The 27,449-nt window shown below is 44.1% G+C and overlaps 1 protein-coding gene across 1 annotated transcript in view; it reads right to left on the bottom strand.

Annotated features, from left to right (window-relative positions):
* The window catches only part of GPC1 (glypican 1), a 491,577-nt gene that overhangs the window by 65,419 nt on the left and 398,709 nt on the right, over positions 1–27,449 (bottom strand). The window contains 4 exon segments of the mRNA XM_030216135.1: positions 5,573–5,658; positions 5,661–5,700; positions 5,702–5,860; positions 5,862–5,965. Of these exon segments, the coding sequence (XP_030071995.1) occupies positions 5,573–5,658; positions 5,661–5,700; positions 5,702–5,860; positions 5,862–5,965 (389 nt within the window).

Consider the following 27,449-nt stretch of genomic DNA (forward strand, 5'->3'; position numbering starts at 1 on the left):
CCGCTGCCCTCCACGGATTGCTGCTGCCCCTCCCCACACAATTATCGTCACTGCCCCTCCCCCCCCTGATCGCTGTGAAGTGCCATCAAGGCACCTAAGTGCTATTCTGAAAATACCCACTTAATTTACATAGTGCATATTTGCAAAGGGGGGGGGGGCATTCACAGGGCTGGAACCTGGGTGGGGATCCCAGTTACACCCCTAGTTTACACAGTACTGTAAGCTACATGTACCCCTGCCGTATTTGGCACTTGCGTTTATACCAGATCTATGGCCAGTGTAACTGCAGGCATGTAAATATTAGGTGCACTGATGGCGGATGATTCTAGTACTATGTAACATAACCTGGGCACCCAGTTGCAAAAGGCTCCTAGCGCACAGCCTTAGGTTGCCTAAATGGAGGTGCCTAGTTGTAGATTTGCCCCCAAAAACTATACATAGATGTACTGGATGGCATTTTCCATCAAAAAGGCTGTAAATAAATCCTAATAAATAAATTTTAGAAAGCATGCAAAGTCAGAATTGAGATGTCCAGGTTGGATTGTATCAAGTTCTTTAGGAGTTTAGACCAGGATCTGCCACCAAGCATACATATTTGATACAGGTAGACATACAAGATATGCAGTGCTGTACAGATACAGATAATCCTATTTTGTTTTATAGTTGTTTGCATTTTATTTATCACTTATTGTATTCAATATATATCTGTTTTTAGACTTCTGAAGCAGGCCGCAGACCACAGGCGAAACACAGTACCCGTGTCGAGGTCTATGATCAATTAATCTTCTTAAGCATTGAGTTTGCTTTCCTTGTTTCTGGACTCCATGGTCCATTTCCTACTATTCTTTTGCTTGTGTTGTACAGATACACATAAGAGAGACCCTGTAGTGCTTCGCAACAGGAAAAGTTACCACAGCCCGCTGCTCACGTCCAGATTCACACATTCAACATCTCAAAGCAACAAGAGGACACTAGTGGTGGCTCTCAAACACATAGGGGCTCTTTTGGCCCTCGTGTCTCCTTCCTGGACAATAGTATGATCCCCAGGCTGTAGGACTTAATGGGCAGCATACAGGGCATGGATAGCTGGACCTGCCTTGTACAGCACACTTATTATAAGTGGAGATCATCTTCTTCCCTCTACTGAACCTTCTTCTTTGTGTCCTGCCAGCCTCTGGAAGGGCTTTCAGTGCTTCCTTAGCTTTTCTTTTGACCATATGAGTCCTCTTCCCCCAAATTTCAAGTAGCATTTTCTTTTCCTTTTCCAGTCTATGAGGTATTTAAATAATTATTTTGTAAAGTTTGTGGTTTACTTCATTTATTGATCAGTTTGTTTTACTTTTGATTAATTCTCAAGGACCTATTATAGCAACTTTAACTTCAGGAGGGGACCCAAGACCACAACAAGCTAAGTGGCATTTTACAACGTTATGGCACTTATAAAGAAAAACATATGCTATGATTAGTGGCCTGTGAACAATATAAGACCTGGTTGGTGTGTGATGGTCCTTACAAGAATCTATGAGCACATACAAAAACGTTTTCACTTACTGAATGAGTCAGAAAGTGTTGTTGAAAAAACAGTAATATATGGGAATTGTATTGTGTGGGCCTAAATTTGATTGCTGTTTACTGAATCAGACCCTTTGTGTCCACAATGCCTGATCCATGGTAGCTGGTGTGCCACACAGCATTTTACTTAATATAGGTGTGCCTTGGGCACAAGAAGGTTAGGAAATATTGATCCAGAGAAGACAGGCATACAAGAAAAATAAGAACTGTGTGAGAACTATGGATAAGATAATATCTCTTCACTGGACAGCTTAATATATCTGTGAGTAGCTGATTACTTAATGAAGGATACACAGCTCAATAAAGTTAGTTTAATAAACAGTACCACCATCATCTTGTTTATTGAATGTTTATTTCCTCAGGAATGAAACCAAAACCTTCATTCAGTGGGTTGCTGAAAGAAATAAACCTTACATCTGCCTTCCTGGCTGTGGCACTTTCCAAATAGAGATACATTCATAGCTCTAACTGCCTGTAAACACTTCAGGCATGCTAATAAAAAAAATAGTAATTCAAACAAATAGCAAATGGCGCTCATGGTTTGTGTAAGTTGGCAAAAGCTTGTGATATGCATATACAAAACCTGTTTTCTTATTTTCCATTCACATTTTGTGCTATTTAATTTGTCCACTCCTACAGATCAGATGGAATTAGAGCAGTGTACCAAATAGTAATGAGAGAAAAGACAAACAAGTTAATTTACTGTAGCTGTGCTCCACAGTTTAGCGAGGGCCGGTATCAAATCATTCAGATTAGCTCTGGGTAAAGCAGTACAGATTAAATCCTAACAATCAAATCTAATTTGACTAACAAATATTGGTAAATGAACATAAAGGGCAGAAAAGACTACAAACTCAAGTATGGGTTTACTTGCATATTCAAATTTGCTTGTTTGGTTCTATGGCCTACGGATGTGCCTTTGTTAGTGCATTCGGTTCATTAATGTATCTTCAAAATTTTAGTATGCATAAAATCAATTTAATGCAACTTAACGTGATACGATGACATGAGTCACAGCGGGCCTGGAGCCAGGACAAACTGGAGCCACACAACGGGTGCAGGTAAAAGAAAACACAATTTATTATGAGTATTGGCTAGGGGTCCGATTCGTTCACCAGGGGAGAAAAAGTCAAACACAAAACTTAGTCTGTAAACATAGTAATGTTCTTGGTGGTCTGCTCCTGAAGGGCCACAGTGTAACCTTATTGTCTCCCACTATGGCAGCATACTTTACTACTACTACTACTATTTAGCATTTCTATAGCGCTACAAGGCGTATGCAGCACTGCACAAACATAGAAGAAAGACAGTCCCTGCTCAAAGAGCTTACACCTAATACAACCTAATAGACAAAAAATAAAGTAAGCAAATCAAATCATTAATGTCTAAAGGAAGGAGGAGAGAAGGGTAGGTGGAGGCGAGTGGTTACAAGTGGTTACGAGTCAAAAGCAATATTAAAAGGTGGGCTTTCAGTCTAGATTTAAAGGTGGCCAAGGATGGGGCAGACATAGGGGCTCAGGAAGTTTATTCCAGGCGTAGGGTGCAGCGCGACAGACGGCGCGAAGTCTGGCGCTGGCAGTAGTGGAGACGGGAACAGATAAGAAGGATTTATCCATGGAGCGGAGTGCACGGAAAAGGGGTGTAGGGAAGGACGAGTGTGGAGAGATACTGGGGAGCAGCACAGTGAGTAACTTTATAGGTTAGTAGAAGAAGTTTGAACAGGATGCGAAAACGGATAGGGAGCCAAGTGAAGCGACTTGAGGAGAGGGGTAGTATGAGTAAAGCGACCCTGGCGGAAGACGAGACGGGCAGCAGAGTTTGAACCGATTGGAGAGGGGAAAGGTGACTAAGTGGGAGGCCAGCAAGAAGCAGATTGCAGTAGTCTAACGAGAGGTGACAAGGGTTGTGGATGAGGGTTTGGTAGAGTGCTCGGAACGAAAGGGGGCGGATTTTACGGATATTGTAAAGGAAGAAACGACAGGTCTTGGCGATCTTGCTGGATATGAGCAGAGAAGGAGAGAGAAGAGGTCAAAGATGACCCCAAGGTTTTCGAGCTGAGGAGACAGGGAGAATGAGAGAGCCATCAACAGAAATAGAAAATGGGGGGAGTGGGGAGGTGGGTTTGGGGGGAAAAATGAGAAGCTCGGTTTTGGTCATGTTTAATTTCAGGTGGCGTTGACACATCCAGAGAGCAATGTCAGACAAGCACGCTGAAACTTTGGTTTGGATGCAAGGTGAGATATCGGGGTAGAAGGTAGATTTGGGATGTCATCAGCATAGAGATGGTAGGAAAGCCATGGGATGAGGATTAATGAACCACGGGGAAGAAGTGTAGATAGAAAGAGGAGGGGACCAAGAACAGGACCCTGAGTTACGCCGACAGGCGAGGGATAGAAGTAGAAGAGGATCCACCAGAGTGAACACTGAAGGTGCGGAGGGAGAGGTAGGAAGAGAACCAGGAAAAGACAGAGCCCTGGAATCCAAGTGAGGACAGGGTATCGAGGAGTATGCTGTGTTCGACAGTGTCAAAGCAGCGGAAAGATCAAGACGAATGAGGATGGAATAGAGACCTCTGATTTTAGCCAGTAATAAGTCATTGGAGACTTTAGTAAGCGCAGTTTCGTTGAGTGGATAGGGGTGAAAACCAGATTGTAGTGGGTCAAGAATAGCATGTGAGAAGAGAAAATCAAGGCAGCGGTGTGAACAGCACGCTCAAGTAATTTGGAGAGAAAAGGGAGGAGGGAGATGGGTCGGTAATTAGAGGGACAAGTAGGTCGAGTGAAGGCTTCTTAAGGAGAGGTGTGACCACAGCATGTTTAAAGGCAGTAGGGACAGTTGCAGTGGAAAGTGAGAGGTTGAGAATGTGACAATCTTTTGAACCTTGTCGTTTAAAGATTCAGCAAGGGGTCTGAGGAGATAATGAAGGGGGAGTTGGGGGAGGGGCACCTTGAGGAGAGAGTTCAATATGGTGAAGAGAAGTCGAGGGTAGAGCCAAGAGAGTTGGTCAGTTGGATAATCCTGTTTGGCGCGTAAAAAGAGCAGATTGGAAGGCAGTCAGCATTAAAAATAGTTACTTGGTGACAGTCTTACTACATGCATATGTTGCTTCCTAATTTAAAGCAGCTTTGAAAACATCTCTCATTCAGCAGGCCTAGACCAATAGGTCCTAGTATGGGTGAACACTGCCTACAATTTCCTGGCCTTTCAATACTCTATACTTCTTTGTTCTATCAAATTAATAGCGTTCTTTTTTCCCTCAGATTTGTATTGTGTAAACTGCCCTGTTACGGATACAGGAAGGATGGTAAACCATACACCATTAAATCACCCCCCCCCCCCCAAAAAAAAAAAAAACCCACCTGAAAATCAACGGAAAATGCCAAATGAACTGAAAGTGAACTAAAACGTTTTAACCTGTGCATATCCCTATTTAATGACTTTGCTTTTCATCATCTATAGATATAGCTCTGTGTATACATATATATATAGAATAGTCTGCTTGATATTCAAAGCAATTTAAGTGGGCAGGAGAGGCTTCAGCCCGTTTAAATTGCTCCTGGCCACCCAACTGCCATATTTAGCTTCACTTAATTGGGCAGTGCTGCTGAATATTGGCTCTGACTGGTCATAAAAATAAAGGACAGGTCAGGGGTGGTACAGAACGCAGTACTTGGGGAGGAGCTGGTGGTTAGGTGCTCGCAACACTTAGTGCTGGGACCCATATAGCTAACCCCGACAAGTTAGGACAGCTCAAAAGCTGTCCTAAATAGGCCAGTTAGCTTTACAGGTTCTGGCACTGAATATCAGCTGGGACCCACATAATTATTTAAAGGTTTCCTAGAACCCTCCAAGTCCCATCCTCCCCCAGTCCTAGACAAGTAACTGACCCTATTCTAAGTACTGTGAGGCTGCCACGAGAGGTCATGGCAGCCATTTTGTTCAGGCTTTATAGACAAATTACTAATTACATTAGCGGTGGTAGAAATTGTTAATTACTTACCTGAGACACTCTTTTGACAACATCACTTCCAGCGCTTAAGCCCTGCACAAAGGAGCGCACTGCAATAAATGCTCTTGTTGCCTTCACTTCAGGTCCCTTGGGACCTCCCCAAAAGGCTTAAACTGCTCAGAAATGCTTCACTAAACAGTCCAGGTAGTCATCAGTAATTTGATATTGGGGATTCAGCAGCTTAAAAAGTCGCTCCAGCAGGTGTAATCCAAAATCATGGAGTGCCTCTTCCAAATTGACACTGGACCCACGGTAATACTGGCGTAGCTCAATGTACAAGTTCTTTGAATTGCTTAATGTTCTGACTGTATAGCTCTCCGTACATGCAGGAAATGTTGTCTTGCAGGGTCTTCTCTGACTTGCTCAACAAATTCTGGAAATAGCCTGAAAAAAAATAACAAATAAAAGAATAATCAGATTCTAAGAGTGATTATGTGAGAATGTTTCATATCCTAAATACTGACTCTGGTGGCTCCTCGTGTAGCACTATTTTATCTTCAAATAACTCTTCCACACCTGACTAGCTTTCCTCGCCTTTCCTAACAGTTTGGATCCTTCCAGAGATATACACATATAAACAATTAAGGGGCCCTTTTTACTGAAGTGTTTTAGGCAATTAGGACTAGATTCTATAGCTCACACCTAAAAGTTTTGGCGCTGTAATGAAATTTGCCTAAGTGCATTCTATAAAGTACACCTTAATTTAGGTGTACTTTATAGAATAAGCCTAACTTTCCACATGATTTGTAGAATACACCAAGCGCCTGTCCTTGTGACTATATTTAATTGTGGGCAGTGTAAATGTCGATGCGTAAATTAGGTGTGGACCGGGTGTATTCTATAAACGCGCATAGATTTTAGAAATGCCCACGATCCACGCATTCTGCACCTATGGCCGCACCCCCTTCCCAGCAAGTGACTTAGAATATACACGCAGTACGTTACAGAATATGCCTGAACAGTTCTGTGCATAAATTCTAATTAATGCCAATTAGCATCAATACTTGCTTGTTAATTGGCAATTATCAATGCTGATTGGCTTGTTAGCCAATTAGGCTATGGGCATTGTTAAAGAATATGCTTTGATTTCCGCACGTAAATCTAGGCGTGATATATAGAAACCGGCAGCTAACGTGTGAATAAGTGCGCAGTAACTGCTACCACACAAGAGCAGTTATTGGTGTTATGTTATTTCAATAGTTTAGCGTGTAATAATTCACATATTAAGAGCAATTTGTGATTGGGGGCGGTAACTATGCGGGGCATGTAGAGCAAACTGTAGGTAGCACAAGGCATATACAGCATAGCAGGGGCCCAAAGTGTGTGTGTGGGGGGGGGGGGGGGGGGGGGGATACAGTTTGGCCCGCCTCTCTGCTGCAACCCCCGCCTAGCCGCAACCCCATATACCTTGCTGGCTGGGGATGCTGAAGTCTTTCTCCAGCGCAGTTCTTTGTGCATTGCCTGTTCTGCTTCCTCTCATGTCATGTGCATATGCTTGGCTTTAGTGAAACTCAGAATGCGGGACATTTCTGCACATACTCAGTTTCACTAAAACCGAGCATGCACGTGACCTGAGAGGAAGCAGGACAGGCAATGCGCAGAGAACTGCGCTGGAGAAAGGCTTCAGCTGGTGGGGTTTGGGGAACCCAAACAGCCAAACCAAACCAGGGGACCCGGATCACATTTGGGGGGGGCAGGCCCCCAAGGCCCCCCATAGCTATGCCACTGCAGCACAGTAACCAGCACTTGTGCATTTAATGCAGGTCCACTTATTGCCTTCTAAATAGGAGGTGCTAAGTGTCTCCATGCTAATTGTGCCAGAGTACAGTGTACTAACAGACGTTTTAATGAAGGAACAACAAATGGACATGCTGGGCATTCCCCCATAATTGCCATGTACATTTGCACTTACTACACATAAATACTAGGGACCAGTTTTTATGACGTTTTCTGGAAGTAACTATGTTGAAGTCTTTTGGGCATGCGCCGGACCATTTGTTACTGCGTCCTGGAAAAAGGGCCTTTTTTTAAGGGGCCAGAAAATGAATGTGCGGCAAAATGATAACTATGTGTGTCCATTTTGTGTGCCTGAGACCTTACCACCACACATTGACTTAGCGGTAAGGTCTCACACACGACCCCGGCGGTAAGCACACAGCATGCACTCGATGCTGTTTACTGCCAGGAAAGCATCCCACGGTAGAAAATACAAAATAGGGGGGATTTTAAAGTAGTTGGAGGTGGTGGTGGTGATGGCGACAGCGGTAGGCGGTGCGGGGGGGTGGTGGTGGGTTGTCGTCGTCTGCAGCGGGGGGTTGGTGGGGGGGGGGGGGGGGGGGGGGGGGGGGGGGGGGGCTAAAATGGCCATCTCACCTCGCTCTGGCCCCCCTACCAATGAAGTTCAGATACGCCCCTGATTTAGACAATGGCAAGGCAGTCTGTAGAATTTTCGCAGCACTAGGGGGGCCAAGGTTCTAACATTGTTATATGTGCATTATACATGTAATGTTTAGAATAGTAGCATATATTGACCGCTATTCAGCCACCAGTGGGCAGCGGTTAACTGCCTGATACTGGCATTCAACCCGATATTCAATGCTGGGCCACTTATGGCAACCAGCATTGAATTTCTGGGTTTTTCAATGCCAGCTAGCACGTGACCGTTAACTTAACTGGCCATAGCTTAGCGGGCAAAGATAGGCCTTCTTTTTAGGCGGCCTTATTTGGCCTCTAAACCTGGCCAGTTAAGTTCTGAATATCGGGACTTAACTGGTCACACCCCCGGAACACCCCCAACATCACCGGCTTTATTTTTGGCGTTAACTGCCACTGAAAATGACGGTTCCTAGACACGAGTTAACCAGTCAGCTGCCTTTCCCAACCAGTTAACTCCCGCTGAATATCGGCTGGATTGTGTATATATGTGCACTTACACTCATAAATGCTAGCACATCACCTAGTGGCCTAGTGGTTAGGGTGGTGGACTTTGGTCCTGGGGAACTGAGGAACTGAGTTCAATTCCCACTTCAGGCACAGGCAGCTCCTTGTGACTCTGGGCAAGTCACTTAACCCTCCATTGCCCCATGTAAGCTGCATTGAGCCTGCCATGAGTGGGAAACTGCGGGGTACAAATGTAACAACAACAAAAAAATGCCTGCATAACTTCCATAGTGGGTAGGGTACGTACAGAAGGATGGAATATGGACAGGACATAGGCAGGTCTCCAACTTATACACCTGTCTTAAAGTACTGTAAGTTACACATGTCCTTCTGCATTTAGGTGCTCCCACTTATACCAGCTGTATGGTTGACTTAAGTGCGAGTATTTAAATGTTAGGCGTGTAGTTACTGGGTTACATTAGTATTTTACAACAGAGCCTGGCCACTTAATTCCTTTGTGGATTAGGTTCCTACCATGCACACTCGTGGAGGTCCTAAATTGAGGTGACCAGTTTATAGGTTTGTCCTCTGTCTCCCTAATTCTATAAAGTTGTGTGCCCAACATTATGAATAGCATGCAAACTTATGCGCACAGTTTATAGTATAGGGTCAGTTACGTACATAACTTTTACAAAGGCACGTAAGGGCCTAAGTGCATCCAGCACGCGGCAAATCAGCATTACCGCCTGGCTACCGCAAGCCCTGGGCAGTATTTCAGTTTCTGTGAGCCTGACGTCCTGCACATTGTACGTGCGTGCAGGACTTCAGAAACCAAACCCAAACGAAGGAAGGAAGGAAGGAGACTTCGGCTGGCGGGGGTTGGGGTCCCCCACCAGCAAAGGGAAGTGAGGTGCGACGGCGGAGTGACGGTGGGAGGAGGGGGGTTGAGAGGGTCGTCAGTAGGGGGTCCAGGGGCAAATCTACGGGGGACACGCCCCTGTGGCCCCATAGCAGTGGTGCTAGGATGGGGCAAGAGCAGAATGTGGACATTTCAGCTAACTGTACAGATAGTCAGCAATATTCAGCCACTATCTATGTGGTTTAATTTAGGACAGCAAAAAGACTGTCCTACATAAAACTGCTTAGCTATATGGATAGTGGTTGAATATCAACCGCGATACATAGAGGGATAAATTCTATATAGGTCACTAAAAGTTAGGCACCCAAAAACTGGGTGCTAAGCTAGTATTCTATAAGGACACAACTGCACACCAAGGGCCCTGTTTACTAAGCCACGCTAAAGGCGCATTAGCGTTTTTAGCATGCTAATCATATAGATGCCATAACATTCCTATGGGCATCTACACGGTTAGCGTGTGCTAATTTTAGCATGCACGAAAAACGCTAGTGCACCTTAGTAAACAGGGCCCCAAATCTGTTACAGAATACTAGCGTAAATCCACAGTTATGTGTCACCCTTTAGGCGTAACCACTTATGCCATGTCAATGGCTGGTGCAAATGTTGGCATCTAAATCTGGCTGTTGGGTGTGTTACTGTTCTATAAAGTGGGCACATGAATAGTCAGAACGTCCCCTGACATGCCTATTCCCCTCCCATGTTAACACCTCCTTTGCACTGGCATGCAAGAGAAATTAGGCGTACTGTTTATAGAAAAGAGGGAAAGTGAAAGGGAATGGGACTTGATATACCATCTTTCAATGGTTACATATTATATACAGGTATGTATTTTTTGAACTTGGGGCAATGGAGGGTTAACTCATTTGCCCAGAGTCACAACGAGCTACAGTGGAAATTGAACCCAGTTCACCAGGATCAAAGCCTTCTGCCCTAACCACTAGGTTACTCGGCATAAGTCTGTTATGCATGTAATTGCAATTCAGTGCAATATGATATGATTGAGGTCTACAAAATTCTGAGTGGTGTAGAATGAGTAGAAGTAAACCAACTTATTACTTGTTCCAAAAGTACAACGACTAGGAGACACTCAAGGAAGTTATATGGAAATACTTTTAAAACAAATAGGAGAAAATATTTTTTCAGTCAACGAATAGTTAAGCTCTGGAACTCTTTGCCGAAGGAGGTGGTAACAGTGGTTAGTGTATCTGGGTTTAAAAAAGGTTTGGGCAAATTCCTGGAGGAAAAGTCCATAGTCTGCTATTGAGACAGACATGGGGAAGCAACTGCTTGCCCTGGATTTGTAGTATGGAGTGTTGCCACAATTTGAGTTTCGGCCAGGTACTTGTGACCTGGCTTGGCCACTGTTTGGAAAACAGGATACTGGGCTAGATGAACTATTGATCTGACCCAGTATGGCTACTCTTATGTTCTTAATTAGTGCTTGTTAACACCAATTAATGGTATTTATCACCAATTATGTGCCAATTAACTATGTCATGCCCAATGGGTGCCACTGACACAGGGATGGGGATAATTCTCTATGTCACCAAATTAGGCACTGGGACGCTGCAAACTAAGAGTGAGTAATTACATGTGTAATTGCTGCTATAGAATACTACTGTAAGTCTACAGTTACGTGCCAACACTTAAACATGGCCGCTTACACCTTGTCAAGGGCTGGTATAAATGTCCTCGCCTGAATGTTACAATGGCTTGTTTAACTGTTGGAATTTTATAACCTTAGCATGTAAGTTCTGGGCACACTCCTGACCTGCCCACGCCCCATGCCCCTCCCACATCCACATCCCCCTTGCAGTTACGCACTGCAGAATATGCATACTTGTCACACGGCCATTTCCTGCAGGAAAGAGAGACTTTCATTGAAAGGGGGCCTTGATGCTTGTGAAAAACACGTGCCTATGCTGGCACAGGCCCCTTTTTGCTGCAGCTTGGTAAAAGGGGCCCACAGGTAGGTGTAAAGATTTTGATTTGTCGTTTTATTTTTAAACCTTGTCTCCCACTAAAGCTGTTCTAAAAAATTTAATTTAATATAGCAAAATGGAGTGGAATCGAGTGTAATATACACAAGTTGTTTAACTCACACAGTAGGCCTTTTACAAAGGCGCACAAGCATTTTAGCACATGCTAAAAATAAGTGTGCGCTAAACGCTACAGACGTCCATATATGTCCATGAGCATCTCTAGCGTTTAGCATGCGCTAAAAATGCCCATCAAACATATAAACGGCGAGTGACCAAACTCACTCGCAAATGCGCAGTAAAGATCCTCTCTGTCCCGCCCCCGCGTCAATACGTGATGACGGGGGCGGGACAGAGAGGGTCTCTACTGCGCAAGGGGAGGGACGAAACCGCCGTCGCTACGGCTTCCCCCCCCCCCCAAGGTTGCCACCACCACTCACCCCACCCGGAGTCGCTGCCGCCACCCACCCTCCACCCGGGCCGAGCCCTCACTCCGCTATAGAAACAGCGTCAACGCAGCACACAGCTCAGCTGAGCTGCCGTCGGCCTTCCTTACTATTTAGCATTTCTATAGCGCTACAAGGCGTACGCAGCGCTGCACAAACATAGAAGACAGTCCCTGCTCAAAGAGCTTACAATCTAATAGACAAAAAATAAATAAAGTAAGCAAATCAACTCAATTAATGTGAACGGGAAGGAAGAGAGGAGGGTAGGTGGAGGCGAGTGGTTACAAGTGGTTACGAGTCAAAAGCAATGTTAAAGAGGTGGGCTTTCAGTCTAGATTTAAAGGTGGCCAAGGATGGGGCAAGACGTAGGGGCTCAGGAAGTTTATTCCAGGCATAGGGTGCAGCGAGACAGAAGGCGCGAAGTCTGGAGTTGACAGTAGTGAAGAAGGGAACAGATAAGAAGGATTTATCCATGGAGCGGAGTGCACAGGAAGGGGTGTAGGGAAGGACGAGTGTGGAGAGATACTGAGGAGCAGCAGAGTGAGTACATTTATAGGTTAGTAGAAGAAGTTTGATCAGGATGCAAAAACAGATAGGGAGCCAGTGAAGGGTCTTGAGGAGAGGGGTAGTATGAGTAAAGCGACCCTGGCGGAAGACGAGACGGGCAGCAGAGTTTTGAACCGACTGGAGAGGGGAGAGGTGACTAAGAGGGAGGCCAGCAAGAAGCAGATTGCAGTAGTCTAAACAAGAGGTGACAAGGGTGTGGATGAGGGTTTTGGTAGAGTGCTCGGAAAGAAAGGGGCGGATTTTACGGATGTTGTAAAGAAAGAAACGACAGGTCTTGGCAATCTGCTGGATATGAGCAGAGAAGGAGAGAGAAGAGTCAAAGATGACCCCAAGGTTTCGAGCTGAGGAGACAGGGAGAATGAGAGAGCCATCAACAGAAATAGAAAACGGGGGGAGCGGGGAGGTGGGTTTGGGGGGGAAAATGAGAAGCTCGGTTTTGGTCATATTTAATTTCAGGTGGCGTTGAGACATCCAGACAGCAATGTCAGACAAGCACGCTGAAACTTTGGTTTGGATGCAAGGTGAGATATCAGGGGTAGAAAGGTAGATTTGGGAGTCATCCCTTCCTTCCCTGCCTGTGTCCCGCCCTCGCCCACAAGGGCAGGACACAGGCAGAGAAGAAGGATGGCAGCTCTTCTGAGCTGTGTGCTGCGTTCCCATGCTGTTTCAATAGCGAAGCGAGGGCCCGGCCCGGGTGGAGGGGTGGCGGTGACTCCGGGGGGGGGGGGGGGGGGGGGCATAGCGGTGACCTCGGAGGGGCAGCGGCGGGCTCGGCGGTGGGGGGGGCCTTTCAACCCCCCCCCCCCATCCTATACTAGCCCATTTTTACTGGCTCAACGGCTAGTGCCTTTATAAAAGACCCCCTCACTTTCTTGCGGTTCAGTTGTAGTGCAATAACCAATGTGCCTTTAAAAACTCAAAAAAAGAAACCTTCCTCCCTGCTCTAAAATGTTAGAAACTATCTTAGTGTTCTTTGTGCTCTGCAGAAAAGAAAAAAAAACAAAAAAAAGAGGTAGGAGGTAGATCAATTGTGTTCTGGATACCTTGAGACTGAAATACTAACTACTGAGAAAATAAAATATAATGGTTACCTGATTAACACCCTGCCCAATCTCCCAAACTCAAACTTTCTGGCAAAGTGTCTTGGTCTAGTACCAAGATGTCTAGATGTTTATGTTTATTAGATTCTTGATATACTGGTCTTCTGTGGTACAACCAAATCAGTTTGCATATTATATACAGGCACACTCTCTGTCCCTAGTGGGCTCACAATCTAAGGGTTTTTTTTCTTTTTTTGCTCCTGGGGTAATGGAGAGTTACAAAGTCCTTTTACCAAGTGGTGGTAAAGGGACCCCCTGTGGTGGTGTTAGTGTGCCGGGTTGCTGTGTGCCAAGGCCTTCTTTTACCACCACCTGTAAAAGGACTTTTTTAAAAAATGGAAATGGTGGTGTGGTAAGTGTAACACTTGGGGCAAGGCATTTCCAGGGGGAGCCCTTACCATCTTCTGCTTAGGAGGTGGTAAGGGCTCCAGGATAATCTGGTAGTAAAAAAACATTTTGGAGCCAGAAATGTCGCTCAGTGGGTGTTGGCACTACCGCTGGGCTCCCACAGTAATTCCGAATCACCACATGCCAAGCCTGCGGTAGCCCTACCAGGGCTTGGTAAAAGAGTTCCTAAGGAGCCCTTTTACTAAGCCGCGTAGGAGCTTACGCGTGCCGAATGCGTGCCAAATTGGAGTTACTGCCCGGTTATCACATGGCCCTTATGGTAATTTCAATTTTGTTGCGCATCCGCTATGTGCGTCTGAAAAATATATTTTATTTTCTGGCGTACATAATGGGCACACGCCAAGTGGCATTTGACGCACATAGGTCATTACCACCCGGATTCTTTACCGCTAGGTCAATGGCTGGCTGTAAGGTCTCAGACCCAAAATGGACAGGGGCAATTTTGATTTTGCCGCACGTCCATTTTCGTGGGTCTTTTTCTACAGGTGCTCTAAAAAATGGATTGGTGCGCGCCCAAAACCCATGCCTACACTACCACAAGCCATTTTTCAGCGCACCTTTGTAAAAGGTTCCCTAAGTGACTTGCCCAGGGTCAAGAGCAGCTACATTGGGAATGGAACCCCAGTTCTCTCAGGTTCTCAGTCTACTATGCTAGCCATTAGGCTATTCCTCCACTCCAGAATGTGAAAAATAATTCTCTCACACACCATACAACACTTTACAAACCCGTTGATATACATACAACATGAAGCAGAGCAAGTTATACACTGTAAATCATTCAGCAGCAATCTCATTCAATCTAGAAATCTGGTTCTGTTCAATTTGAAACTTTAGCCAAATCAGGACAACCTGCAGCTCAGCCAGAATAAACACTTCAGCTTCTCTCAGTTTTCTTCTTAGAAGCAGCAAGTAATAAAGCCTGTAAAAGTTATTCTTCTTTGGCTTCTGTTCTTTACAAATTGTCCCAATGGCATTTTTCTCGTTTTGGACTACACACACCCTAGTTTCCCACAAACACATCAAACACAGCCTTAATACAATTTTCTTCGGAAATTCAATATCGCCAGTCCACTCCCACAGTCTCTTAGTTCACACACAAATATTTTCCTCAATTTAAAACAAAACTGGTGGGAGAACAGCTCAGAGCCTCTGACCAAATCAGTGTTTCATAACACTGGGATAGCTTTTAAATATAAATGAAAAACACACAAATAAAGTGTACCCAACCCTGCTAGTTCAGGCTGCCTTCCCCCAACTGCCAAACAGTCATTTTGTTGTGCATTTTGGAAGCAACTCCAGAAATTGGAACCTCCATTTAGGCATGCCGATGCTCAGCACTGGGCACTCATTCTGGAACAGCATCTGTATGCCAAGACACCACTACAGAATACTAGTATAAATTGGCATGGGTGCACCTAAGTTTAAGCACGACCATTTACACCATGTGAACGGCAAGTGTAAATGGGCTTGCCTGCATGTGCCAAGTGACACAAATAACTGACAGAATTGCATATCATTTCAAGACATGCTCATGCTCCACCCCACTGCAGATAAACGCTACCTTATAGAATAGTGCTTAATGCACATTTGCACATAACTACCAGTTAGAGAAATATAGAAACATAACGGTAGACAAGGGCCAAATGGCCAATTCAGTCTGCCTTTCCTCGGTAACCACTAACTCCTCCTTTTCTGAAAGGATCCCATGCGTCTGTCCCACATTTTCTTAAATTCTGACACGGTCCTTGTCTTTACGACCTCCGCCGGGAGAGTATTTTTTTGGATTCCTCCTAAGCTTATTTTCTCTTAACTTCTTTGTATGCCTCCTCATTCCAGAGTTTTCCTTCATTTGAAAAAGGCTCACCTCCTGTACATTAATGCCGCCAAGGTATTTAAACGTCTCTATCATATCCCCTCTCTCTCTTGCCTCTCTTCCAGTGTATACATGTTGAGGTTCATAAGTCTGTCCTTATATGTTTTATGACCGAGACCTCTTACTAATTTTGTAGTTACCCTCTGGACCGACTCCATCCAGTTCATATCCTTCTGTAGGTGCGGTCTCCAGAATTGCCCACAGTACTCTAAATGGGCCTAACCAGACACTTATTCAAGGGCACTATCACCTCCTTTTTCCTGCTGGTCATCCCTCTCCTTATGCATCTAAGCATCTTGACCATTGCTTTTTCTACCTATTTGGCCACCTTAAGCTCATCAGACACAATCACCCCCAAGTCCCGCTCTACTTTCGTACACAGAAGCAAATCAATTCAATCCCTATATCATACCGTTCCCTTGGATTCTTAGAACATAAGAGTAGCCATACTGGGTCAGACCAATGGTCCATCTAGCCCAGTATCCTGTTTTCCAAACAGTGGCTAACCAGGTCACAAGTACCTGTAAAAAACCCAATTAGCAGCAACATTCCATGACACTAATCCAGGGGCAAGCAGTTGCTTCCCCATGTCTGTCTCAATGAGGGGAATAATCGAACGTCGCCGGCGAAATAGGTCGCCGGCGATCTATTTTGGCGGCGGCGCAACAGCCGGCCGGAACCATCTTTTTTTTCGATAATACGGTGTGGGCCGGCGAAATGCCTTGGATTTCGCCGGGTTTGAGATCGCCACTCTTGTTTTTTCGCGATAATGGAAAAAACTGCCGGCGATCTCAAACCCGGCGAAATCCAAGGCATTTGGCCGTGGGAGGAGTCAGCATTCGTAGTGCAATGGTCCCCCTCACATGCCAGGACACCAACCGGGCACCCTAGGGGCACTTCAAACATCTTTTATAAACAACCAAATTAGCTTCCAGGTGCATAGCACCCTTCCCTTGTGTGCTGAGTCCCCTAAATCCCCTCCAAAACCCACTGCTCACAAGTGTACACCATTACCCTAGCCCTAAGGGCTGAAGGGGGGCACCTACATATGGGTACAGTGGGTTTTGGGGGGTTTGGGAGGACTCAACATTACCCACCACAAGTGGACCAGGTAGGGGGGGATGGGCCTGGCTCTGTCTTTCTGCAGTCCACTGCAACCAACAACAACTGTTCCAGGGACCTGCATACTGCTGTCAGGGTGCTGGGTATGCCATTTGAGGCTGGCATACAGGCTGGCAAAAAAGGTTTGTATTTTAATAATTTTAGTGTGGGAGGGGGGTTGGCGACCACTGGGGGAGTAAGGGGAGGTCATCCCCCATTCTCTCCGGTGGTCATCTGGTCAGTTGGGGCACCTTTTTGAGGCTTGGTCGTGAAAATAAAAGGACCAAGTAAACCCGGCGACATACTGCTTATCGCCGGGATTTATTTTTCCATTATCCGCGAAAGCCGGCCATCTGGTAGCCACGCCCAAGCCTGCCCATGTCCCGCCTTCGCTTCGCCGCCAACACACCCCTTTGAACTTTCGCCGGTGCGGCGAAGGGAAAGCGGCGAAGCTATCACAAATGTAGCTTTCGATTATACGCTTTTCACCGCTTTTGCGAAATCGCCGGCCATATCCCGATTTGTGTCGGGAAATAGCCGGCGATTACTTTCGATTATAAGCTGGAATAGCAGACAATGGCAAGAGGTCCAGAGCTTAACTATTTGTTGAGTGAAAAAAAAATTTGACCTTACATTGTAAGCTTCTTTGAGCAGGGACTGTCCTTCCTTGTTAAATTGTATAGTGCTGCGTGACCCTGGTAGCGCTTTAGAAATGTTAAGTAGTAGTAGTAGTAGTAGTAGTAACTGCCTTGAGTGTCCCCTAGTCTTTGTACTTTTGGAACGAGTAAAAAATCAATTTACTTCTAGTCGTTCTACACCACTCAGGATTTTGTAGACCTCAATCATATCTCCCCTCATCCGTCTCTTTTCCAATTGCATGACCCTGCATTTCTTAGCATTAAATCTTAGTTGCCAATTATTGGAGCATTCTTCAATCTTCGCTAGATCCTTCCTCATTATCATATGTAAGTGGCATGCATATCTAGGCAGCAATTTATAGAATTATTTCCATTATTTTCCTGCAGCTTGAGCTTTTCCCCATTGCTTAGCATGAGCCCAGCACCCATATACACTTCCATACTCTCTGCCTTTCCACTGGTCCATTCTAATTTAAAAATTGCATTCCTAACCACTTTACAAGACAGACAGTCCATTTTGGTCTTTATCTGCCATCGTCTATTATGTTACCATGTTATTCTGTGTTTAGTAGCTAAGGGGCCTTGCCAAACCCAAATGTCTAAAACTGGCTGTAGTTACCCTGCTCTTCACACACACAATGGTTACCCACCAAAGACAAATTTTACAGTAACTCACTAGACTCTAGGTTTTCATTTTAAAACCACACATCCTTTGTAAACAGTGAACAATTTGCTTCAACCAAGTTGGTGCTATTTTGCTACAAGTAGGAGGTAATGTTAGTTTACATGATATTCAAACCATAAAATTAACTTCTCAATAGATACTGCAAATTGGACATACTGCATGCCTGGAATGGCTGACTTTTTCTGGATAAATATCCACTGTTTACTTAGCTATATCAGGGTAATGTCAGATCATTTAGACATAGGAAAAAGGGAACAGATTAAGTTCAAAAATGTTAATTTCAAGAGGTAAAATACAATGTAAATTTCCAAAGATAGTACACACCTTGGATCTCAAATTTCATTGTCAAATCTTGAAAAACCTGTTTCACTGTCTATAATATACATCTCTCATTTTAGGACCCTCTGTTGTGCATCTGTCAATGCTGATGATGAATATACAGTGTGTGCAGACTCACCCCTCCTCCGACTACTACTTATCATTTCTATAGCGCTACTTGACGTATGCAGCGCTGTACACTCCTTTCACTCATATTTTAAATGCCCCAAGGGAAGGCGGAAGAGGCAGAGAGTGTCAATAAGCCCTCATTTCACACACGCCCTCCCACATTCTCTTTGCAGATGCATCCTGGACACCTCCCCAGGTTCCTGAATTTGATGCTTTTACCAGAGCCATTTATTTATTTATTTAAATTTCAGCGTACCTATGTCTACATATAACAAAAATGAATGTTGTGGACTTTACTTTTAAAATATTTTCTTCTTAAACTTATATTACCTTTTTTTAAATCTTTGATAAGATTTTTTGCTTAATTGCAGTACAAGAGCTTTATCTTGGTTGTATTTTGAGAAATTTCTATTTATAAAAGAAAAAGAAATTGCACAGAAATATTTCTTCTATGCATACACTTTCACCAATTATGGTCTTCTACAGTTCCAGGAAAAAAATCCCCATTACCAGGCAGAATACACCCCTCTGGCCCGATATTCAGAAAGATATATTGCATGCCAACTGACCAATGCATAACTCCCTATCCATACTATTAATAGATTTTCTTTTTTTTAGAAATTATACATATACCTCCCAAAATCTTTAAATGGTGCTTTAAAATTGCACGTACAAATTTGGTGCATGCCTAATTTGCGCACACAATTGAATAATTAGTTAATTAGCACTGATAATTGGGCCCTAGCAATCAATTATTGGTGTTAATTGGCATTAATTAAAATTTATGCATGTAAATTTATGCCCCTGGATCCGTAAGGATCAACAAAGGGGGTATGGCCATTGCAGGGTCAACAGCGGATCAGAGGCTTTCCTGCAATATAGGCATGTGTTATAGAATAAGGTGGATCTGTGCCTAATTTAGGTGAGGGGATCTACACCAAGGTTTCGTTGGTGTAAATGGTTGTGCCTAAATGTAGTCATGGCTCCCGGTGCTTAGTGCTATTTTATACATGGTGCCTAACTTTGGGGCGTGTTTCTAGAATAGCGCTTAAAGCTTTTTGCGGCACTATTTATAGAATTTAGTCCATAATATTGTGCCACATAATTGCAAAACAGAATGATATTTACCCCTATAATTATAGGCCAGGTTAGGGAAAAAGTGAAGGCGGCACTACAAATCATCCATGTGGAGGGCAATTTTGTAACGGCATGTCTATTAGGAACCTATTCTATAAAAATGTATGAATAGTCATGGTAGGCCAGACTGATGGTCCATCTAGTTCAGCATCCTGCTTCCTATAATGGCTGATTTAGAACACAAGTATCTAGCAGAATCCCAAAGAGCAGCAAGATTCCATGTTGTCAATCCCAGGGATAGTAGTGTCCCCCCCCCCCCCCCCCCCACGGTCTATCTTAATAGAAGATTATGGACTTTTCCTCCAGGAACTTGTCCAAACCTTTTTTTTAATCCAAGATATGCTAATTGCTGTTATCAGATCCTCTGGCAATGAGTTCCACAGCTTAACTATTTGTTGAGTGAAAAATATTTTCTCCTATTCGTTTTAAAAGCATTACCATATAACTTCATGATCCACCTGCTCTACTCCACTCAGGAAAATTAAGTAAGTGCAAAGGGTCTTCAGAATTTTGGCCATGAAAACACTTAAAAATTAAGGGGCCCTTTTAGTAAGCCACGTAAGAGTCTACGCGTGCCCAAATGGAGTTACTGCCCAACTATTGCATGGCTCTTGCAGTAATTTCATTTTTGGCACGCGTCCGACATGTGCGCCAAGTGTAATTTGGTGCACTTAGGTCATTACCGCCCGGTTACCGTGTGAGTCTTTACCACTAGGTCAATGGCTGGCGGGTAAGGTCTCAGACCCAAAATGGACACGCAGCAATTTTCATTTTGACGAATGTCCATTTTCGGCAAAACGTTTTAAAAGGCATTTTTTTACAGGCACACTGAAAAGTGGATTGGTTTGCGCCCGAAACCCACACCTACACTACTGCAAGCCAGCGTGCCTTTGTAAAAGGACCCCTAAGCAAGCTAATTTAAAATCAATATTAAACACTAACAGAGGCTTTCCTTAACTGGCATCTCTGCTCTAAACTGATATGCCAAGCTCTAAAATGCAACCTAAGAATGCTAAACTAGATTCTAAAACACTACTTAAATAACACCCTTACAGAGACTTAAAAGGCTACACTATTGTCTAAACTGACTTTGCTAAATAAGTACAGTAGAGTCATTTAACAACAAAAAAATAATAATGAAACTACCTACTAAACCCCAAGTTTACCTTTCCCAAGTTTGATGCAATTTCAGGCAGGTAAGATACACCAGTGAAGTTTTCCTCCCCTCAGCAAACCCTCTCTCAGCCTCTTCAGGTGCACACCCTTTATAGAATAGCGCTCAACACCAATTTCCATGCCCAACTATGAGTGCTAGACTTACATCTGCTGAAACTTGGTGTAAATCCTGGTGCCCAAAAAAGATATAGTAGAATTGGAAAAGGTACAGCGAAGGGCGACGAAAATGATAGTGGGGATGGGACGACTTTCCTATGAAGAGAGGCTGAGAAGGCTAGGGCTTTTCAGCTTGGAGAAGAGACGGCTGAGGGGAGATATGATAGAAGTGTATAAATAATGAGTGGAATGGATCGGGTGGATGTGAAGCGACTGTTCACGCTATCCAAAAATACTAGACTAGAGGGCATGAGTTGAAGCTACAGTGTGGTAAATTTAAAACGAATCGGAGAAAATTTTTCTTCACCCAACGTGTAATTAGACTCTGGAATTCGTTGCCGGAGAACGTGGTACGGGCGGTTAGCTTGACGGAGTTTAAAAAGGGGTTAGATAGATTCCTAAAGGACAAGTCCATAGACCGCTATTAAATGGACTTGGAAAAATTCCACATTTTAGGTATAACGTGTCTGGAATGTTTTACGTTTGGGGAGCGTGCCAGGTGCCCTTGACCTGGATTGGCCACTGTCGGTGACAGGATGCTGGGCTAGATGGACCTTTGGTCTTTCCAGTATGGCACTACTTATGTACTTATTATTCTATAACATTGCAAGCAACACCCATGATCCGCACATGGCCACGCCCCCTTTTGGGTTATGTGATATGGGATTTAGCACCCAGCATTATAGACTAGCACACAGCCAGATCCACATGGAAATCCTAATCAGTGCCAATTAACGTCAATAACTGGTTGTTAGTGTCCAATTATTGATGATTAACAGCTCGTTAGCCAATTTAGTTGTATGCGCATCTTGGCAGCCACATTCATATCTGGGTTAATGTCTATTTAATTTATTCTCTTGAAATTCAACAGACAACCATACTGTTAGTATCTTGGTTTTCTATGGGATTCACTGGAAGCAAACTGACTCCATGGCTCACTTGTGGACATCCTTCCTCTAAAAATGCCTGTATTTACCACAAGGGCTAGATTCTATATATGGCACCTGAACAATCCACACGAACCCCCTCCCCCCCCAATTAGGCATATTCTCTAAAGTACATCTACATTTTATAAAATAGGCTTAAAGTTCCGTGTGGTTTATAAATATGCCAAGCGGTTCTCCATGCGACAAAATTTGGTCACATCCATTTAGGCCACGTTTTACTTGGTGTAAATCATGATGCCTAAATTAGGCGCAGATCAGGTGCATTCTATAATGCGCACAGATTGTAGAAACACCCACGTTCCGCCCATGGCGATGCCTTCTTTCACGTATGCAACTTAGAATTTAGGCGCACCATGTTATAGAATATGCTTACGGAGTTGTGCACGTAAATCTCAATTAATGCCAATTTGTGCTGACAATTGCTTAACATCCAATTAACAGAGTTGATTTGCTAGCTAACCAATTAAATTATGCGCGTTGTTACAGAATACGCTTCAATTTCCGCCCGGAAACTAAGATGCCATATATAGAATCCGGGGGAAATGTAATTCAATCAGGAGAATGCAGATCACCTCTTGTGGCACATATTTTTACTCAGTGCACTGAAATTAAATGACAGATGAGTCATTTTCATTCCTTACTAAGTATTCTCTTGACCTTAATAACATCTGCTCTAAGTTGCACTTGCTGGCAGATGACTCAAAATTAAATAGCAACCTGTCACTCATTAATAAATGACAAATAAAAAAAATGCAGGCCAATCCTTCAACCTTAGGTAAGACTGTCTGTCTTTAGTACAAAAGAACAAGATCCATGTCTTTCTGTCAAAAATCTGGAAATGGCTTTCAAAATAAGTTAGCTTAATTAAGAGATGATGATCTATTACTTTCCTTATACAGAGAGCTCCAATTACAATTGCTCTTTTATGGGCTTCACTTTCCTATAGGTTTTTTTTTCCCTACAATCTAGAAAGGGAAATATATAGCAGCTCCAAGCTCCCAGACTACAGTGAGTTGTCTTCCAGCGTGTAAGCAACTACAGCTAGTACCTCAACAATATCAGGCCTGGTTTACTATGGCCTTTTTCCCCCAGTCTAGGGGTACTTTTCAAACTGTGTGCTTTGGTGCAACCCTACAGTTACACTTTGTTCACTGACTTTGCTCTAAATGTCAAACGTAAGAGCACCTGCAGACATGTAGACCTGTTTTTAGTGCAGGTAGAATTTGTACGGAAAATATGGAGGCAATTACTACTACTACTATTTAGCATTTCTATAGCGCTACAAGGCGTACGCAGCGCTGCACAAACATAGAAGAAAGACAGTCCCTGCTCAAAGCGCTTACAATCTAATAGACAAAAAATAATAAGTAAGCAAATCAAATCAATTAATGTGAACGGGAAGGAAGAGGAGGGTAGGTGGAGGCGAAGTGGTTACAAGTGGTTACGAGGTCAAAAGCAATGTTAACGAGGTGGGCTTTCAGTCTAGATTTAAAGGTGGCCAAGGATGGGGCAAGACGTAGGGGCTCAGGAAGTTTATTCCAGGCGTAGGGTGCAGGCAATTCTATAAATAGACGCCACAGCCTAGGTGCCCCAATTGCTAGGTGCTGAGTGGCAATTGTAAAATAGCATCTTGGCACCAAGAGTCTATTATAGAATACTAGCATAAAGTTGGTACTAGTGTGCCCATGGGTAGGTGCGCCTTCTTATGCTATATTGATGGCAGGCGTAAGTTGGCATGTCTAGATGCATCAAGTGATGTGCATAGTGTATCAAATTCCATCCCCTTCATCCTTGAGTCCTCACAATGCCACCTTTGTACTTCCTCCTATCACAAACATGGCAAACAACTAACTAAAGAAATAATAAAAATCTTGCTCTTCCTCCTTTATACTGTATTGTTTGCATCTTGCTTTACTGATTAGCAGCTTTGCTTAGCATTTTCTGATATTTTTGCTTTTCTTTCTACATAAGTACATAAGTACATAAGTAGTGCCATACTGGGAAAGACCAAAGGGTCCATCTAGCCCAGCATCCTGTCACCGACAGTGGCCAATCCAGGTCAAGGGCACCTGGCACGCTCCCAAACGTAAAAACATTCCAACAAGTTATACCTAAAAAATGCGGAATTTTTCCAAGTCCATTAATAGCGGTCTATGGACTTGTCCTTTAGGAATCTATCTAACCCCTTTTTAAACTCCGTCAAGCTAACCGCCCGTACCACGTTCTCCGGCAACGAATTCCAGAGTCTAATTACACGTTGGGTGAAGAAAAATTTCTTCCGATTCGTTTTAAATTTACCACACTGTAGCTTCAACTCATGCCTCTAGTCCTAGTATTTTGGATAGCGTGAACAGTCGCTTCACATCACCCGATCCATTCCACTCATTATTTTATACACTTCTATCATATCTCCCCTCAGCCGTCTCTTCTCCAAGCTGAAAAGCCCTAGCCTTCTCAGCCTCTCTTCATAGGAAAGTCGTCCCATCCCCACTATCATTTTCGTCGCCCTTCGCTGTACCTTTTCCAATTCTACTATATCTTTTTTGAGATACGGAGACCAGTACTGAACACAAATACTCCAGGTGCGGTCGCACCATGGAGCGATACAACGGCAATTATAACATCCGCACACCTGGACTCCATACCCTTCCTAATAACACCCAACATTCTATTCGCTTTCCTAGCCGCAGCAGCACACTGAGCAGAAGGTTTCAGCGTATCATCGACGACGACACCCAGATCCCTTTCTTGATCCGTAACTCCTAACGCGGGACCTTGCGAGACTGGGTATATTCGGGTTCCTCTTACCCACATGCATCACTTGCACTTGTCAACATTGAACTTCATCTGCCCGTGCACGCCCATTCTCCCAGTCTCGCAAGGTCCTCCTGTAATCGTTCACATTCCTCCTGCGACTTGACGACCCTGAATAATTTTGTGTCATCGGCGAATTTAATTACCTCACTAGTTATTCCCATCTCTAGGTCATTTATAAATACATTAAAAAGCAACGGACCCAGCACAGACCCCTGCGGGACCCCACTAACTACCCTCCTCCACTGAGAATACTGGCCACGCAATCCTACTCTCTGCTTCCCTAATCTTTCAACCAGTTCTTAATCCACAATAATACCCTACCTCCGATTCATGGCTCTGGCAATTTCTCAGGAGTCTTTCGTGCGGCACTTTGTCAACGCCTTCTAAATCCAGATATACAATATCAACCGGCTCCCCATTGTCCACATGTTTGCTTACCCCCTCAAAAAAAATGCATTAGATTGGGAGGCAAGACTTCCCTTCACTAATCCGTGCTGGACTTTGTCTCCATCAGTCCATGTTTTTGTATATGCTCTGCATTTTATTCTTAATATAGCCTCCTCCCATTATAACTTTGGAGTTCCTTTCCAATTTTACTTCTGTTTTAGTATTATGGACCACTCTGACCTGTGTGTTCAGATAAGGTGTATGTCAAATTTTATTAAACATAAAACATTAAAACTACATGGGCAACTGGAAGACATGCCCATGACCTGCCCATGTGTACACCTCCTTGCAGTTAGGTGTTATGGCATTCAGGAGCTACTTTATTGAATAGTACCTGGTGGCAGATGGGCACCTAATTGCTGCTTTGTAGTGTCTTTGACATGCATAAGTGGCAACTACCTCTAAGCACCACTTAGATAGATCACCTAAGTTCGGCATTGGGGATGATAGCACTAAGCGTAAATTGTATATCAACAATTGTACATGCAAATTGCATTATAGAATACTAACATATGTTAGAGTTATCCCCTGGATGCTATATATGGCACCTGAATTCCTCACGGAAATTGAGCATATTTTATAACAAGTGCATAACTTACTCCCCTGTTTCCTAAGCTGTGCTAGTAGCTACCATGTGCTAATGCCGACAGAGCCCATTCACTTTGAACGGGCTGTGTTGGCATTGCCGGACAGCTTAGTAAACAGGGGGTTAATTGGTTGACTAGGGTAATCAGCGTTGATAACTGGATTTAACAAGCAATTATCAGCACTAATTGGCATTGAGACTTATGCGCACAACCTGTTAAGTATATTCTGTAACATGGTGTGCCTAAAATTCTGTGTCGATAATTGAAAAAGGGTGTGGGGTGTGGGTGTCTCTACAATCTATGCACATTATTATAGAATACACCCGCTTTATGCCTAATTTAGGCATCAGGATTTACGCCAAGAAAACCATGGCCTAAATGGACATGACTTAATTTGCATGGCGAGCCTCTTGGCATATTCTATTTACCACGTGGAAATTTAGCCTATTCTATAAAATTTGGGTGTACTTTAGAGAATAAGCCTAGGCGTAGCATTTTTCCACACAGATTTTTCAGGCACCATATACTGAATCTCTCTCTATCCCCTGTTATGTTTGATCGTGAGCACTCGGACCTAGGCTGAGTCCTAGGGCAGATCGAGCTCATGCTATACAGAGACAAAGGGCTACGAAGCCCGGAAAAACACAGAGAGACCAGTGAGCACCACCGGAAGGAAAATAGAGCATTCGTACAGGCCGCAAAGCTGAACTGTAACCCAAATGCAGAGTCCAAATGTACGGGGCCGCAAGGCCAAACACAAAGGGAAGGGAAAAAGAACAGAAGTCCAGGAAGGCCTCGCATACTGCGCCACACACAGACACCAACGAAAGGTCAAAAGACCAAACACACAGATACTAACTACAAACCAGTATAAGGGAACCCATGCAGAGAGGCAGCTCAAGCTGTGCCACACAGCTTAAACGAGAAGATCCAAACAACAGATACAGCTGGTAAAGGGTTAAGGCAGACTACACAGAGAGACTGCTCATGCTACAAGCTAGACAAGGAGCAGTACTCATGAGAACAGATACAGCCAGGTAAAGGGTTAAGGCAGACTACATAGAGAACTGCTTAACCTACAGAGCCCAATCCCTGACATGGCCAATCAGGAGCGAGGACCTACCAGCTTATAATCAGAAAGTAATCGCCGGCTATTTCCCGACACAAATCGGGATATGGCCGGCGATTTCGCAAAAAGCGGCGAAAAGCATATATTTGAAAGCTACATTTGTGATAGCTTCGCCGCTTTCCCTTCGCCTCGCCGGCGAAAGTTCAAAGGGGCGTGTTGGCAGCGCAACGAAGGCGGGACATGGGCAGGCTTGGGCGTGGCTACCAGATGGCCGGCTTTCGCGGATTAATGGAAAAATAAAACCCGGCGATAAGCAGTATTTCGCCGGGGTTTACTTGGTCCTTTATTTTCACGACCAAGCCTCAAAAGGTGCCCCAACTGAACAGATGACCACCGGAGGGAATGGGGGATGACCTCCCCTTACTCCCCCAGTGGTCGCCAACCCCCTCCCACACTAAAATTATTAAAATACAAACCTTTTTTGCCAGC

The sequence above is a fragment of the Microcaecilia unicolor genome, chromosome 10 (genome assembly GCF_901765095.1).
Source record: "Microcaecilia unicolor chromosome 10, aMicUni1.1, whole genome shotgun sequence".
NCBI lineage: Eukaryota > Metazoa > Chordata > Amphibia > Gymnophiona > Siphonopidae > Microcaecilia > Microcaecilia unicolor.